Below are 18,523 nucleotides of genomic sequence, written 5' to 3' on the forward strand. Positions count from 1 at the left end.
TTCTCCTCTGACCTCTAGCATCAACAAGGTATTTTCGCCCACAGGACTGCCGCATACTGGATGTTTTTCCCTTTTCACACCATTCTTTGTAAACCCTAGAAATGGTTGTGCGTGAAAATCCAAGTAACTGAGCACATTGTGAAATACTCAGACCGGCCCGTCTGGTACCAACAACCATGCCACGCTCAAAATTGCTTAAATCACCTTCCTTTCCCATTCTGACATTCAGTTTGGAGTTCAGGAGATTGTCTTGACCAGGACCACACCCATAAATGCATTGAAGAAACTGCTATGTGATTGGTTGATTAGATAATTGCATTACTGAGAAATTGAACAGGTGTTCCTAATAATCCTTTAGGTGAGTGTATATACAGTGGATATACAGTGGATATAAAAAGTCTACACACCCCTGTTCAAATGCCAGGTTCTTGTGATGTAAAAGAATGAGACTAAGATAAATCATGTCCAAACTTTTTCACTTTTAATATGACCTATAACGTGAACAATTCAATTGAAAAACAAACTGAAATCTTTGAGGGGGAAAAATAAAAACTCACAATAACCTGGTTGCATTAGTGTGCACACCCTTAAACTAATACTTTGTTGAAGCACCTTTTGATTTTATTACAGCACTCAGTCTTTTTGGGCAGGAGTCTATTAGCATGGCACATCTTGATGTGGCAATATTTGCCCACTCTTCTTTGCAAAAGCACTCCAAATCTGTCAGATTGCGAGGACATCTCCTATGCAAAGCCCTCTTCAGATCACCCCACAGAATTGGATTCAGGTCTGGGATTTGGCTGGGCCCTTCCAAAACATTAATCTTCTTCTGGTGAAGCCATGCTTTTGTGGATTTGGATGTGTGCTTTGGGTCGTTCTCATGCTGAAAGGTGAACTTCCTCTTCATCTTTCTAACGGACGCCTGAAAGTTTTGTGCCAAACTTTCCTGGTATTTGGAACTGTTCATAATTCCCTCCACCCTGACTAAGGCCCTGGTTCCAGCAGAGGAAAAACAGCCCAAAAGCATGATGCTGCCACCACCATGCTTCACTGTGGGTATGGTGTTATTTTGGTGATGTGCAGTGTTGTTTTTGCGCCAAACATACCTTTTGGAATTATGGCTAAAAAGTTCAACCTTGGTTTCATCAGACCACAACACATTTTCCCACGTGCTTTTGGGGGACTTGATGTTTGTTTTTGCAAACTTCAGCTGGGTTTGGATGTTTTTCTTTGTAAGAAAAGGCCTCTGTTTTACCAGTCTACCCCATAGCCCATTCATATGAAGAATACGGGAGATTGTTGTCACATGTAGCACATAGACAGTACTTGCCAGAAATTCCGGCAGTTCCTTTAATGTTGCTGTAGGCCTCTTGGAAGCCTCCCTGACCATTTGTCTTCTGGTCTTTTCATAAATTTTGGAAGGACATCCAGTTCTTGGTAATGTCTCTGTTGTGCCATATTTTCTCCACTTGATGATGACTGTCTTCACTGTGTTCTATGGTATATCTAATGCTTTGGAAATACTTTTGTACCCTTCTCCTGACTGATATCTTTCAACAATGAGATCCCTCTGATGCTTTGGAAGCTCTCTGCGGACCATGGCTTTTACTCTGAGATGCAACAAAGAAAATTTCAGGAAAATCCTACTAGAACAGCTGACATTTGTGATTAATCAGAGTCACTTTAAATGATGGCAGGTGTGTAATGACTTCTATTTAACATGAGTTTAAATTTGATTGGTTAATTCTGAATTGGTTAATGTTAACATTATAGGTCACATTAAAAGTGAAAAAATTCCTGACATGATTTATCTGTCTCATTCTTTTACATCACATAAACCTGGCATTTTAACAGGGGTGTGTAGACTTTTTATATCCACTGTATATATGCTCCATTACACTAAATATATCCTGGGGCTTCGACAATATACAGTATCCCACATAAGTGAGTACACCCCTCACATTTTTGCAAATATTTGATTATATCTTTTCATGTGACAACACTTTGCTACAATGTAAAGTAGTGAGTGTACAGCTTGCATAACAGTGTAAATTTGCTGTCCCCTCAAAATAACTCACACAGCTATTAATGTCTAAACCGCTGGCAACCAAAGTGAGTACACCCCTAAGTGAAAATGTCCAAATTGGGACTAATAAGCCATTTTCCCTCCCCGGTGTCATGTGACTCGTTAGTGTTACAAGGTCTCAGGTGTGAATGGGGAGCAGGTGTGTTAAATTTGGTGTTATCGCTCTCACACTCTCATACTGGTCACTGGAAGTTCAACATGGCACATCATGGCAAAGACCTCTCTGAGGATCTGAAAAAAAGAATTGTTGCTCTACATAAAGATGGTCTAAGCTATAAGAAGATTGCCAAGACCTTTAGCTACAGCATGGTGGCCAAGACCATACAGTGGTTTAACAGGACAGGTTCCATTTAGAACAGACCTTGCCATGGTCGACCAAAGACGTTGAGTGCACATGCTCAGCATCATATCCAGAGGTTGTCTTTGGGAAATAGACATATGAGTGCTGCCAGCATTGCTGCAGAGGTGGGGGGTCCGCCTGTGAGTACTCAGACCATACGCCGCACACTGCATCAAATTGGTCTGCATGGCTGTCATCCCAGAAGGAAGACTCTTCTAAAGATTATGTACAAGGAAGCCTGCAAACAATTTGCTGAAGACAAGCAGACTAAGGACATGGATTACTAGAACCTACAGTCAAGCATGGTGGTGGGAGTGTCATGGTCTGGGGCTGCATGAGTGCTGCCGGCACAGGGAAGCTACAGTTCATTGAGGGAACCATGAATGCCAACATGTACTGTGACATACTGAAGAAGAGCATGATCCCATCCCTTCGGAGACTGGGCCGCAGGGCAGCATTCCAACATGATAACGACCCCCAAAACACCTCTAAGATTACCACTGCCTTGGTAAAGAAGCTGAGGGTAAAGGTGATGGACTGGCCATGCATGTCTCCAGACCTAAACCCTATTGAGCATCTGTGGGGCATCCACAAACGGAAGGTGGAGAAGCGGAAGATCTCAAAACATCCACTAGCTCTGTGATGTCATCATGGAGGAGTGGAAGAGGACTCCAGTGGCAACCTCTGAAGCTCTGGTGAACTCCAAGCCCAAGAGGGTTAAGGCTGTGCTGGAAAATAATGGTGGCCACACAAAATATTGACACACCAATTTAGACATTTTCACTTAGGGGTGTACTCACTTGTTGCCAGTGGTTTAGACATAAATGGCTGTGTGTGTTATTTTGAGGGGACTGCAAATTTACACTGTTATACAAGCTGTACACTCACTACTTTACATTGTAGCAAATGGTCATTTCTTCAGTGTTGTCATATGAAAAGATATAATCAAATATTTGCAAAGATGTGAGGGGCGTGCTCACTTTTGTGAGATACTGTGTATATACAGTGGGGAGACCAAATATTTGATACACTGCCGATTTTGCAGGTTTTTCCACTTACAAAGCATGTAGAAGTCTGTCATTTTTATCATAGGTACTCTTCAACTGTGAGTGACAATCTAAAACAAAAAGCCAGAAAATAACATTGTATGATTTAAGTAATTAATTTGCATTTTATTGCATGACATAAGTATTTGATACATCAGAAAAGCAGAAATTAATACAGACCTTTGTTTGCAATTACAGAGATCATACGTTTCCTGTAGTTCTGGACCAGGTTTGCGCACACTGCAGCAGGGATTTTGGCCCACTCCTTCATACAGACTCTCCATCCCCAAAGAATGATGTTTCCACCTCCATGCTTCACAGTTGGGATGGTGTTCTTGGGGTTGTACTCACCTTTCTTCTTCCTCCAAACACGAGTGGAGTTTAGACCAAAAAGCTCTATTTTTTCTCATCAGACCACATGACCTTCTCCCATTCCTCCTCTGGATCATCCAGATGGTCATTGGCAAACTTCAGACGGGCCTGGACATGCGCTGGCTTGAGCAGGGGGACCTTGTGTCCGCTGCAGGATTTTAATCCATGACGGAGTAGTGTGTTACTAATGGTTTTCTTTGAGACTGTGGTGCCAGCTTTCTTCAGGTCATTGACCAGGTCCTGCCGTGTAGTTCTGGGCTGATCCCTCACCTTCCTCACGATCATTGATGCCCCATGAGGTGAGATCTTGCATGGAGCCCCAGACCAAGAGACTGACCTTCTTACATTTTCTAATAATTGTCCCAACAGTTGTTGCCTTCTCACCAAGCTGCTTGCCTATTGTCCTGTAGCCCATCCCAGCCTTGTGCAGTTCTACAATTTTATCCCTGATGTCCTTACACAGGTCTCTGGTCTTGGCCATTGTTGAGAGGTTGGCATCTGTTTGATTGAGTGTGTGGACAGGTGTCTTTTATACAGGTAACAAGTTCAAACAGGTGCAGTTAATACAGGTAATGAGTGGAGAACAGGAGGGCTTCTTAAAGAAAAACGAACAGGTCTGTGAGAGCCGGAATTCTTACTGGTTGGGAAGTGATCAAATACTTGTCATGCAATAAAATGCAAATTAATTATTTAAAAATCCTACAATGTGATTTTCTGGATTTATGTTTTAGATTCCATCTCTCACAGTTGAACTGTACCTATGATAAAAATTACAGACCTCTACATGCTTTGTGGGAAAACCTGCAAAATCGGCAATGTAACAAATACTTGTTCACCCCACTGTATATATACAGTATGAACAGCACTGAATTACGGGATGACAAATAAATAAATTTTGCAATTGGGCAGTACTCTGCTGGCAATACTCAGCCCTCATTCAGTGTGGTTGCGGTTGGTGGGTGTCACTTTGGTTGATGCTTGGCAATATGCGTGGATTAATTTTTTTTGCCTGTTGGGCCCTGTCCAGGGCCTCCCCCAGATAGGGCCACAGTGTCACTGGACCCCCCTGTCTCATCCCCAAGGTCTTACACTGCTATATTATTGTGCCGTGGGAGTAGGGTCAGTTCTCCTTCTCCACTATAAATCCTTGTGGATCTAAGGAATGCATTTTCAAAATTTTCTCTGTCACCTGTTTTATACTAGAACCATGAGGTATTGGCCCACACCTCCAGAGTACCAGGCTTGAAAGATTCGTGGCTGCCCCTGTCCAAACTCCTCCTTGTTGTGTTGCAGATCAAGATACCCCCCCCCCCCCCCCCCCCCGTTGTCTCTGTCCTTGTCCATCTGGTCATGTTTCCAACCTGGACTATGTTTAAATGCACTCTGGACACAGCCCGCATGCATTTATTAATTATTAAAATTTGTACTCTTAATTTGTTCACCCGGCACAGCCAGAAGAGGACTGGTCACCCCTCTGAGCTTGGTTCCTCTCTAAATGTCACCATTCTTGGGGAGTTTTTCCTAGCCACTGAAATTCAACATTACTGTTGTTTCCTCCTTGGGGTTTAAGGCTGGGTGTTTTGTAAAAGCACTTTGTGACAACTGCTAATGTAAAAAGGGCTTTATAAATACATTTGAATAACTTTTATTGAAATAATAAGTAGTAGACAGTAAACAGGTTAAGGTTAGGATCAGAGTTACGGGGTTGTTATACAGGGATTGAAACCTAGCACTTAGTGTACTTTAAGATGTGTACTTTACTTTACTAAACTTGGGATATTCCTTTTCAACAGTAAAAGTTCAAAGATAGCAGGATTACATCTAAAATGAAGTTAAACTTGTAATACTCCTGTATGTCTCAGTTAAAACGCATTGCACTTGTAACATCATGTCTGTGCTTTTGATTCTAACCCACATGAAAAATGTATGTACACACAAAACATTAAAAAATGTGTCTGCCAAAGTGTATAAACATTTTGTCAGATAGTATTGTGCTTTCAATGACAGATGTATTATTTGGGATAAACTTGATGCATGTATTGTAACATTGTAACAAATTGAAATGCATTTCCTGGATGAGGGACCATTGAGGGACCATAGGCTCAAAGGTCATGACCTGCTCTTAGAATCTTCTGGGAGTGTTTAAAAATGTAATTAGGATTGGTGAGTTGTTATTTGCCCAACTAATCAATATGACACAGTATAGGGATCCATTTTGACACCTCTCTTCTCAGTTCCCATCAATACAACAGCAGTTCAACATATAGCTAAAACCACATTTTTTACAATGGTAAAAATAATTAACATTTGACTAGCAACTCTAAGCATATTCACCACTCAATATTTATAATAAGAAAAAATGAGTGACTCCCTATCACACCAATTTAAATAGGAACATATATCTTAGTTGACCCCCACTATCTTTTCATAGAGGAGACTATGTGTTTCAATCTCCCATAGGGTTGAGTAAGTAAACACAACTGTCTAGTTGACTTACATTGTCAATTGAGATGTTTTTTTATTTAATCACAAATGAGATTTCCAGGAGCACATCATTATAATATGAGCTAAAGACAGTAATGACTAAAGGCACAAGAAGCTTATTAGCATGTTAGCAGAATGTGTGTGCCAGCAAAAACATCCTGCTTGAGTGAGTAATGTGATGAAACCGAGCGTCTTTGTAATATGTGCATTGGAGGACATGTCTTGAGTGTTGTGGTGAGGTAAAGCTAAAATCACAAATTTGACATTACGAAATTGGTTTGGGAGAACCATAGATTACATTTTTTAAAATACATTTTCAAATATTCAGCAAAGATATTAGATAATTAGTTAACAGACCTCCTCAACCATTGCATACTGTGAGTTTTTCTCACCACCGGCTACTTGAAACAGACACTTTTTAAAATAATAAATGCCATATTGAATGAAGTTATGTTAGGAACATGCAGTAAACATATTCCGCAGAAGGCTCAATCCACAAACTTTAAGATTTATAGTCATTTAGCAGACGATCTTATCAAGAGACTGTTAATGCAGACATTTTAAGATAGCTCGGTGGGATAACCACATCAACAAACTCAGGAATAGTAAGTAGACCTTAGTCAATTAAGTAGATTCTGGAAAATATGGTTCAAGAAAGAATTGAAAGCATTAGTTCAAGAGCTACAACTGGCTTCCCAACTTTTGAGGAAAATGGGGTGCCAGAGTTTCAGGGAGGGAAATGGGACCTTCCTTGATTTGTGGGGTAGAAAGGTGCAATATATACTAATCTATCTGCTATGGTTTAGGCTAAGAGTGAGCTAAAAAATTCTTAAGTAAGGGAATCAAACAAATTTGATACAATGTGTGACTGTTGATATCAATTGATCCTATCACATTCTATGAAAATCTGTATAAAACCAAAATTGAGGTTTCATATAAATTATTAAATCACTTTGTGTAAAATAAAACATCTATAATTGAGGTTCCATTTACATTATCATAAAATATATTTGGTTGAGGAATAACAGACAGTCTATAAATAATCACATGAATAATGGGTACAATTGCAGCGAATTAACTTAAAAACAAAATGTTCCTAGTTCCCTATAAAATATGCTGATATTGTATGTGAAAAAGTTGGCCCCCTGGGGGACAAAACCGTTGAGAACCCTTGATGAAAGTAGTTTAACCCACCCGTTAGAACGTTGTAAAGGAGTCACTTGTGTTCTGGAATAGATGGTGCCTCGTGTGGTAGTTGACAGTTAAGGAATATTCGTGCATAAAATATTTACACTCGTTATATCTGTTTGCTTAACCAGTTATTAATTATTTATTTAATTATAAACCAGTGATAGGCCAAGGAGAAACTATACATCAGTACTATTTATTTTTAGAAGTACCTCGCTTACATTCTGCTAAACCCAATTTACAGTAATACCATCAATTATCTATAATTCGTTATACTCAGTATAATGTGACTTGACGCATCATAAAACAACTATTATCTCAAAGTATCATAAAAACATGGCGCACTTGTTTAGAGCCGCTTGCCCACGCCTCACGACGAAGCTCACATCTACCACAACCAGCCATCACCAGAAATCATGTATAACGGGTTCTACAACTGCATCAATGTTTGATACTTGGCGTTACCGTTTCATTATGTCGAGCGCCCCCTTAACACTACAAATTAACGGAGATTGAATAAAAGAGATAATGGTACAAAGAAAGACGTGCATTTCAAGCAATATACGGTAAGTGTAAAGGGCTCAGGATAGGGGCAGTGGCAAGTCGAAATCAGCAACAAATTGCTCCGCGTATTTCTTTCCACCGAGTTGCTCCGAGTGCTACTTCTCTCCAGATGAGTTTCACCGAGTTTACATCCGGGTTTTTTCCCTAGGCAATGGAAGGCGTAGTACCTATGTTCCTTAGGCAAAGTGAAATAAATTCGCCGCACCGTGACAAAAAGTAGTTCGCTTTTCAAACAGATTTTCGTTTCAACTTGAAACGACCATCGACTCGAAATGTTCAACTTTAACAATATACTATTCATCAATGAAGCAATTTGGTATGCAAAGACTAGAATTGTCACCTTTTAAAAATAGTTTTCCTACCCCTTCTTCTCCCTCCTCTTGAGCGCATTGATAACTGTTGTGCTCAGGCTGTGGTGAATGAGATTGAAGAAGAGTTCTTGTTTTGTATCTCAGTTTCTCTCTTTTTGGACAAATTGAATTTAAACAAATTAAAAAATATTACGGAGATCTCAGACTCGAATCAATGGAGCATATTTGAATATTTACATCATATAATTGTGTCGGAGATTCGGTAGAGAGGTATTGGGTTGTTTGTAAATATTTATTTAATTAATTTCTGAGGAGAGGAGGACTGCTGCTGCTCAAGTGAGTAGAGTGGAGGGAGGGTAAGTGCACATTGGGATCTTTTTTTAAATTATTATTAAGTTTAATTTTCATTGTTTATAAACTTTGGTTGTTTTCACATGCTTTAGGTCCATATACCCGTAATCCATCGTGTTTTGGGATAGGTGAGACGATTTCACGGATTCCGTTTTTGTTCATAGCTATTTCTTATTATAGGAGTTGGATGATATTCTCTAGCTAGCGAAGTGCACTGCTATTGGAGGGCAGCGGACATGGCTGGAAAGGGGCCGATTCTAACTTGTAACCACTAGCGCGTGCCTATTTCTGACAATTTTGTAAAATTCTAGTTATCTTAGAAGCTATCCTCAAAATATTGTTCTTATTGTTAAGTTACTAGTGTTTTTTTAATATTATATTTACTTAGCTAGTTAGCTACCTAGGTTGACAGCTAGCTTGCTTGTTTGCTGCAGTTAGCGGTGACAGTTTTGTGGCTTATTGAGCTAGCTATTGCTAACGGTAGTTGCTAACCGTAGCTATCTAGCTTAGCTAGCTTGCTCTAGTCTAGTGACTGTCTGCAGTAAAAGCTCGCTCTGTTAGCCGGTTATTTCTGATTGCTAAGAGGCTTGCTAACGCTGACGAGGATGCCGAGGTTGTAATACTTACTTGGTAGCGATATCTTAATTTTAAGTGAGTTTTAAACCCGGAAAGTTACCTAGGTAATAAAGTCTTACTCCATCCCATTAGTTAGGTAATAACATGATGTTGCGCTCTCTAGCTGGCACCAACTGGCTAGCTATATAACCAAGCCCTTAGCTGGCTACCTGGCTACGAAGGCGAATTAAACGTGCGCGAGCCCAAGATGGCTATTTGTGCACTTGTTTTGTAGCTAAATTAAAGTTATAGAATTGTTGACGCTCATATGTACTAAATAACACATTAGCACTCTATGAAAACCTTGCAATTACCTTTGTCTTCGTTAAGAATCAAATGTAATTTACCTTAAAAAAAACATACCTAGGCACCTTCACATACCGTTGTATAGGCCTAAAGTTTACCCAACTGAACTTATTCAGATCCATAGACTACACTTTCCGCATTGAAAGCAGTCTTTATTGAGTTTGTCTGGTATTGTAACAAGACAGAATGTTAAAGTATTTTTTAGACAAGAAAACCGTGCATCATGTGCATGGGGTAAATAGTGCTAGTGCTACATCTAAGTTTGTGCCGTTATGGTTATGTAATACAAACGAATCAAGTCATGCAGATGGAGTAATGTAATAGACTGTACGCGATATTAATATTCATAAAACATTTAGCCCACATTGTCTGACTCAAGGTTCTGTAAAATCGAGACCGCAATGCTCCTTTGCATCAAGTTTGTCTGTTGGCATGTGTCTAGCTGTATCTATGACACAACAGTTTACGTTTTATAATCTTTTAGTTTTTGGTAGCACAAAAATGTGGACACTGGAGTGGAGCCTTTTTACTGCTTTAAGTAACAGAAAAAATGCTGAGGTCCTCATCAGAGCTCTAAGATGATGGGTGAGATGGGCAGGCTCTTCCAAATCCTTTCTCCTCACAGAACTGAACAAAAGTGGATTGTCCCTTTATGAGTGGGTGTGTGTAGGCCTAGGTCTGTGTGTCTGCCTGTATTTGGATCAATCCTCTACAGTATGCTGTCTTTAAAAATAACCTAAAACCAGAAAAACAATACTGTTAGATTGTAATCTCTAGCGTTAATGAACGGAAATAGTTTTGAATAGGAGAGCGCATGGTTGTTTCTTTCACTCAGTACAAGAGTTGAGGGTGCAGTCCACCTGTGTGTTTGGCCTGGGCTGATTAATTATATGCCATTACTCTGATATAGATGGTCTCAAAGATATCATTTTCTGAACATTAGTCTCCATTATGTTTTTATATCAACATTGGTCTTCTGCTCTGTTGGCTTGGCTTGTAGACTGACCACTGGAATTTTAATGAAGTGATGCAAGCTTTAAATTACACATAGGCCTACACTGTTACTTACTCAGCTCTTCTAGCTGTCTAGGATCAACCTCTATAGGAAAGGAAAGACTTTGTGTCATGTACAGTAACTTTAACTGACCCACTGAACGCTAGTAGGTTTCTAAGCAATCTGAATCATTAGGACGCATGGGTGCAGGTTTGGATCAGAAGTAGGGTCTCTATGCCCAGTATTATCAGCTGTTACTGATCAGTCCCTCTAGGATTCCTGAGATTTTATTTGTAAATCTGCAGTCTAAAAAGCATGATTTTTCTGCTGCAATTATGACATTGCATGGTAACATGCGATTAATTTTGTCCCATTTCTCACCACATAATGCACTGAAGTGGTAAACACTTGGTTGGCATGTGGCTTGATTGAACTGTGTTTTTCAGAAAATGTGCACTGATAGGCTGAAATTGCACTATTTTTGTACTGCAGAGATGTGTTGGATTTATGCAAATCTAACAAGATTACCGGTTTATGAGGAAGTTGAGCTGTGGTTGGTCCAATATGCAAGCCTTTGCATAATATGTTGATTTTTGCTATTATGGAATTTTGTTTGGCCTGACCAGAATCATACGTGTTATGAGCTCAACCATACATTAGAATTCACGTTTGGTCAAACCAATTTTAGCCTAGTTGTGAATTGTCCTGGTTGTTCAGTCAAACCAAGGTTAGCCTAATTGTAAATTTTCCTGGTTGTCTGCTGATATTTAGCATGACAGTCTTACATACGGCATCGCTGTAATGCGGTCACCTTACAAGTGACCTTGGCTTGGTTGCTCTGGTCGTTTTCCAAAGTTGTGGTGACTTAGCCATCCCCAAAGCCCCATTTGTGGCTGTGGGGGATTCTCATGTAGGCCTGATGGGCTCTGCTTCTCCTGGCTTGCAGGGAGTGAGTGAGAGTCAGTGGAGACCAGTCACACTGCCAGGTGGTGAGTCCTGAAACCGCTCCTGTTGTAATTGTTATCTTGGCACGCAGTCTTGGCCCGGAAATCAATCGGACTGGACGGCTGTAACATCGCCTCGGGCCGACTCGCCGGTTTCCCGGTTCTCACTGTTTATTAATTGTTGTGCCATGAAACCAGCCAAATGGATGCTTTTGTGAGCTTGGCTTTAGTCAGTGCCGCGCAAATGTCATCTCCAAGTTGATACAATAATAATCCTGTCATGTTTAGAACTAAAGTCCCATTTCAGGAAACAGAACTGTCTTTGTTTCTATTAATATGTGTTCTTGAGTTGGTCTCCTTTTCTTTACTTTTCTTTTGGCAAGTAGTTCAATTAAGATCAACTTCTTATATACACTGACAGCCCTTCTACTTGTAATATGGGCCTTTGAATCAATGAGCTTAACGCAGATGCATATCATCATTACAGCCCACTTTGATCAGAGGGCAGTTAAATCCTGGCTCCGAACAGCAGTAAACACAACACAAGTTACTGACTCCTCTTTTTCAGGGACGTGTTGTTCCCTATGGTATCGTGTAGGGCCAATGGCATTTTCAGGCCTGTTTATTTTGCTGAATTGTTAACCTACTTTTTCTGGCAGAAAAAAACATGAAATGTGGTTTTTGGCTACCTGTCACCATGAACAGCGATCTGTGCTTGCCACTTATTTTGTGTTCTTATGGTACATCGCTGCAAGTGGCCTAATAGAAACAACCTATTTATTTTGCTACTGAATTGTCTCCGTACGGTTGGAGGGAAAGCGAGTAACCTTGTTGTTTTCCGTTTTCCATACAGCGGCTCTTTAATGCTTCAGTCGGATGGTATTCAACCCGGTGACGGCGTGAAGGTAAGGATGTCTTGTACACCTCAGGCCATTTGTCAATCTTCAGTTGGTTTCCACAAACTAATACTTTTTTGCTGTTTTAAAGCACATTTTCTGGAGTTCCACATTATGGGTCATAGAGGAGATGGGGGAATTGTCTTAAGCAAACAAACATTTTGGACATGGGGCAGGGAAAAACATTTTCAGTTTCACAGATAATTTCCTGTAATTCTGCATGCTTGCAGTCTAATTTGATATTCAAGTGTGTCTAACAAATCCAACACTGGCCCGTCTGTCATTATTCCAACCATTATTACTGCGTTTAGAAACCAGACGCTAGACTTACTTACCAATCTAAAACATTTTAGCTGACGGGCTAATTGAGCAATTGTCAGTGACTGACATAACAAGAAAAACCCTGTGGAATCACAACCATATTTTTATAATAGCTCTCTGTGTATTCTGAGTTTCAGTATGTTTTGAGGGAAATGAATCGAGTCCTACAAAATTGTCCTTCCCTGATGTGGAGTTCAAAACCAAGCCATGATTACCATGTCCTAAGTATTGTGTCACTTGATCAGACAATGTGTTTCTTAGTACTCCCCAACAAAAACGGTTGCGGGTGTGGAATTTGTGACTGCATTACGCATGTTTAATCTTTCTTATTTACTTTGACTGCCAGTTTAAAACCACCAAATTGACTGTTTCAGATATTCACCATGTAACTAAACGAAGTAGCAGAATTTAAGGTAGTGGTGATGTCTGCTGTTTCCTCTCCCTCCCTCCCTATAGGCTGAACGTTTCCTCGGACTGACTGGCACACTAACTGGCTCAATGATGGAATTACAAACATTACAGGAAGCCCTGAAAGTGGAAATACAAGTCCATCAGGTAGGAGGAAACATCCCTTAGTGTTCCGTTGTTTTTGTTCCGTTGTTCATCATCTCTCTTTGTTCAGGCTCCTGTTGGTGCCTACAAATAATGCGTGCTTAATGTTAAACAATACTTTGAGGTAATTGTATGAGTGTTTCCCACCTATTGGTATTAATAATCTTTCATACTTTCTGGCCAACATTTCCCAGTATGAGCAGTGCAGAGTAGATGCCAGGCATGTCCCACCATCAGCCAATCTGCTGCATAAGAACTCTAAAGGTTATCCTATTTCACAAATTTAACATGACACACGCTAGCTGGCGTGCTAGGCTATTCTACAGGTTATGTTTAAACCTTTTCTTACCTCAAGCTCTTTCTGTAAAATCGACTTAATCTGTAAGTAACTTAACTAGGCATATGTGGTGTTTTTGGTCTGAGAGAGCTCTGCATTATACATATAAACTCACTTGGTGGTCAGTTTTGGTTACAGCACCCCGTTCATATAAATGCTTCACTCCTACAGACAGTGTGGCCCTGGTTTGCTATATAAAGCAGGCAGACAGACAGACACCATGGCATTCAGTGACTGTTTGATTGAACGGCAGAATGATCAAAACGAGTGACCTATTAGACTTGTGTAGAGTGTGTCTGACTGTCAGTCCCAAGTGTGCCAGTTCCAGTATTTGAGAAACTGCTGCTCTCCTGGGCTTTCACATTCAACAGTGTCTAGGGTTTAAAGTCCTGTTGGCAAAAATGGCTTGTTGATATGAGAGGTGGATTGGCAAGAATCGTGCAAGCTAGCAGAAGGGTTGTCAAACAAGCCCGGTTATAATAACAGGCAGACTTGGAATTTCGTCATTTTAGGGGCGTGGCAATTTGGCCTTCAGTGTCACTAAAATGTTTAGGGCACAAATGCCAGGGCACACAGGCCATTGAGTAGAATAGGAGGATTTGAATTGCTGATAAGAAAAGAAAAAACATACATGACATAAAAAGAGGCATTATTCACTTTTTTAATATAATTATTTGATATAAAGTTCAGTTATCATGTTTTTTATCCTTGAAATTACATCTACTCCTTGCTCAACATTTTTATCGATTCTGGAATTTGTTTCATTTCAGGTTTAGTAGAGAGCATTCACATGTCGACACCAAACAGGCAACTGTATTGACAGTTAAGTAACGTTAAGGCTAACTAGCAAGAAGGCTAACATTACCTCAGTTACCCAAAAGTAAACTGCGAAGTGTCATTTTACATCACAATCACCTGCGCAAATGTGTACGACCTAATAAACAAATGTAGTGACTTATTTGGGGGTGCCGCAAGTCATAAACATTTTTTTACCACAAACGCTGCAGTGTCGAGTGATGTCAAACTACCGTTACTTCTCAGAGCTCACAAAAAGCATTCAGGTGTATTCTCCCACTCAGAGTATCCCACTTCCCAGTTGCTCATGAAAACGCCTTCCAAAACATAGAGGTTTGATTCAGTTAAGCCCTAAATAATCTAAACAGATCTATCAATCGATAACTTGCTAGCTTGCTTACCTGCATGTAGTCTGTTCTTGTGGTTGTCCGTTCTTGTGGTTGCAAACTACAAACAAACTTAGAAACAAACAAACCGATTGCTGACCCATGAGATTTTTACAGTAGCAGAGGCACAAGGCCGCGGTGGCCGTAGAGCGTACAATGATTTTCGGGGCTTCACTGTCAGAGTCATGAAATTCCTACGCTGATAACTGGTGAAGTACACAAGCGTTGTGTGAACCCACACCACTCTTAGACAACGGTAAATGCCGGTTGCGGTGGTGTAAATGTGTGGGTAATTTTACCACAGTGGTTCCCTTTTATACCAACTGAGCAATGTTTGAATGCCACAGAGTGTCAGAATGCTGTCGCTGACCCGGTGCTTTCCGTCATGGCTCAAGTTACCCTTCATCACATGGATACTTCCAGAAGGATAAATACGCAAAGCATGTATTGTCTCAGAATGCTTCCTGGAACATGACAGCAAGTTAACTACTTAAGTAGTTTGTTTGATGCCTGGATGTCAGTCAAATAGAGCATCTTTAAGATGAGGTGGAACGGGCTGGCTCCAGCATGTATGTACCGCTATCCAATCTGCAGTACACGAAGCAGAAACGTTAATAGATGCCCCTGCAATTTAACACAGTTTAGCCAAACAATGAATTATGTGACTATAACGCAATATATAAAGGAGGCAGATATAGTTACGAGGCTCAGTTGTTGTTCAACCAAAAATTGTAATAAGTTTGTTGGTGCCAGACGTTGTGGTTCCAGCATCTCCGAAACAGCTGGCCTCCTGGGATTTTTACATACTACACTCTCTACAGTTTACAAAGAATGGTGCTGTTGACAAAAAACATATAGTAAACAGTAGTTTTGTGGGCAAAAAAACACCTTGTCAATAAGAAGGGCACAAGAAAATGGTCAGAGTTGTTCAAGCTGATAGAAAGGCCACAAATAAACACGCTTTACAATAGTGGTGTGCTGAAGGGCATTTCTGAATGCACAACACATCAAATTGAAGAGGATGGAGACAAAAGGGAGTCCAAACTAATACTAAGTAGGTGTACCTAATAAATGGTAGGTGAGTGAATTTGCCCACCGTTTGAATTTATTTTTGAGACAGAGAATAAATTAAGTGAAGGTTGGGTGGTTCTTTCGGGTTTTTTTTCAACTTGCAAGGTAATCTAACATGCAATCATCAGGTGTAAAAACGTTATTGCATCCCGCTAGTTAACTCAATGCTGAGTAATTTGCTTAACTACCAGGCCTGACCTGGGCTGGCCCTGCCAATATAAATGGGAGTAACTTTGGCCCTCGTCATCAGTGACATTTCCAGCTCTAGTCACACCATGCCAAAATCATAATACATTCTGCTTATTTTTGTGGAGTCTGCAGGTGATTTTTGCCTTCTAATGTCAATAAAATCTGGCAACCCTGGTTGGTAGTGTCATAGTTTACGGATGTTTTGCACCATCTGGACCTGAATGCCTTGCCGTCACTAATGGAACCACAAATCCTGTACTGTATCAGACAATTGCACAGAGAATGTCAGGCCGTGTCTGCCAAGCACAGCTAGGTCATGTAGGAAGACAATTATCCAAAACACCAAGCAAGTCTTAAGCAACATACATATCCACAGTCCCTTTATCTAATATTAGGTTTTGTTTGACAGTCTGATAACATCTCGATTTAGCTTGGCCAAAAAGCATAGTGATTTTTAGGGTTAAGCAATGATGGAGTTTTATAGGCTTTGTTCAGAGATGTTACACTATAACTTGCAAAGACGGCCAGGTCTTCAGCCTCCTTGGTGTTGAACACCAGAGGACAGGCCAGCATCTTCTAGTGAGCTAACTCCCCAGTGTTCTATAAGCTACACTCAGCACATTGAAAAGACATCTCCCAGAGGTGTGGATGTGACCTCAGCAGTTTCATATAGGCCAGCTTAGTAAGGTTCTTTACATTTGATTCTCCCGGTCACCTAACAACAATATGAAGGTCATGGTTCCTTGATGTTTAAGCTTTTTTTTTTTTTTGCCGTTTTTATGGTCCATGGTGAGTACAGTCCTTATTGAACAAGCCTTATTTTAGTTTTTGTTAATTTGTTTTCAGGTATTTTGCAGGATGAGTAGGCAATTTGAATATCCCTGTCTTCAAATACATTTAAGTGTAAATATGAGGGTAGGTGTGACAGTTCACTATATATATATATATGTGTATGTATGTATGTATGTGTATCATCTCCATATTTGAATCTTAATAGTCTTAATACTGTAATGATGGCAGTACTAGAGGGTTGTTAATTTATGCAATTTGGTTTTAGCCCTGCTCAGGCTGATCAGTGGCCTCTGTCACACTTGGTATGGGATAGGTGCTCTTGGTTTAACGCACTTCAGTATTTGACCTTTAGGTGTCGCTGTTAATCTTTTCATTTCCTATTCCTTTTTTCAGAAATTGGTTGCCCAAATGAAGCAGGACCCACAGGTAAAAATGTTTGTTTTTGGGAGACTAATAAGTTCCAAGTTCTAAATGGTGTTTTATCACCTGGTTGTTTTGAGGCAATACATTCCAATACCATTAAGATAATTGGTTCATTTATAGATGTATTGTCCATAGGAAACATCTGTGTAGTGACTGAGACAAGTATTGAAATTCAGTTAGGTTTAATTGACATGGTTGAAGTAAACCAGTAACCCTTTAAAACACATCCATTGTCAATGGATGTAAATTATTGGAATTTGACATGAAAGTGTCGATCTTTGCCTTGTTTTCCAGAATGCTGATCTGAAGAAGCAGCTCCACGAACTTCAGGCTAAGATCACAGCCCTTAGCGAGAAGCAGGTATCTATCTGGACAGTATGCTGACACAACACAAGGCTCCCACACTGCTCTATGTGGAGCTCAGTCCTTTGTGCTGGGTGATATGGCCTTAAAAATAAATTCAAATGATATATATTTTTTTACACGTTCATAATATCTCAATATCTTTTTTCTTTTCTTTAATTAACCTTTTCTGATAAACTGCATTTCAGAGTCAAAAATGATGATTTCAGGGCTGGTAAATTTATAGGTAATCTGAAATGAAGCCTTCCACAACAATAACACCCACTAATATATTTTATTTTTGTGTAATATTCACTAGTATGGCTTTCAAGGCTGTCAATTCCTCATGTGAATGGTTTCTACATGCTGTTTTTGCATTTCCAGAACAGTGTTTAGACCACTAGCACCTAACAGTTTTGAATAAAAATGCTGCAGATTCTATGTGTGACAGAATAATTTATAACATTGATACTCCCATTTTAGTAGATCTGCTATGAGATATTAAAGGCGTGTGGTTACAAAGTTAAAGTATGTCTCAACGTGTTACGGTGTGCTACATTGCTTAATGTGTTTGAGCGTCCGTATTCTGTCTTAACAGAATCTGCTTGTTGCTGGGAGTTATGTGGGGAGTTACTAATACTGCGCCCAGCTATATCAGTAACATAATACTGCGTATTAGTAACATAATACTGCGCCCAGCTACTAATACTGATGGCTTGGATACATGAGATCAAAACATCAAAAAACTTGGTGGTTGTTTTTGACTTTGACTAAATTCTTGCTTTAAATTTCACTTTAGCAGATGCACACAAATGTAA

General features: G+C 39.9%; 1 protein-coding gene across 6 annotated transcripts in view; it reads left to right on the forward strand.

The window, feature by feature from the left end:
• The first annotated feature begins 8,057 nt into the window (after window positions 1-8,057).
• phf21ab (PHD finger protein 21Ab) overlaps window positions 8,058-18,523 on the forward strand; it is a 30,385-nt gene continuing 19,919 nt past the window's right edge. For 2 of the 6 annotated variants that reach the window (XM_010884274.5, XM_010884280.5), the window contains exons 1-5: window positions 8,058-8,082; window positions 12,455-12,506; window positions 13,275-13,373; window positions 17,334-17,366; window positions 17,658-17,723. In XM_010884274.5, coding sequence (XP_010882576.3) covers window positions 12,465-12,506; window positions 13,275-13,373; window positions 17,334-17,366; window positions 17,658-17,723 — 240 coding nt within the window. In that variant the 5' untranslated portion in view covers window positions 8,058-8,082; window positions 12,455-12,464. Of the gene's footprint in view, window positions 8,083-8,492; window positions 8,748-8,845; window positions 8,871-10,223; window positions 10,249-12,454; window positions 12,507-13,274; window positions 13,374-17,333; window positions 17,367-17,657; window positions 17,724-18,523 lie in introns of those variants that run through there. The other 4 variants (XM_034288214.1, XM_034288215.1, XM_034288216.1 and 1 more) reach the window with 4 other exon arrangements.

The sequence above is a fragment of the Esox lucius genome, chromosome 19 (genome assembly GCF_011004845.1).
Source record: "Esox lucius isolate fEsoLuc1 chromosome 19, fEsoLuc1.pri, whole genome shotgun sequence".
Taxonomy (NCBI): domain Eukaryota; kingdom Metazoa; phylum Chordata; class Actinopteri; order Esociformes; family Esocidae; genus Esox; species Esox lucius.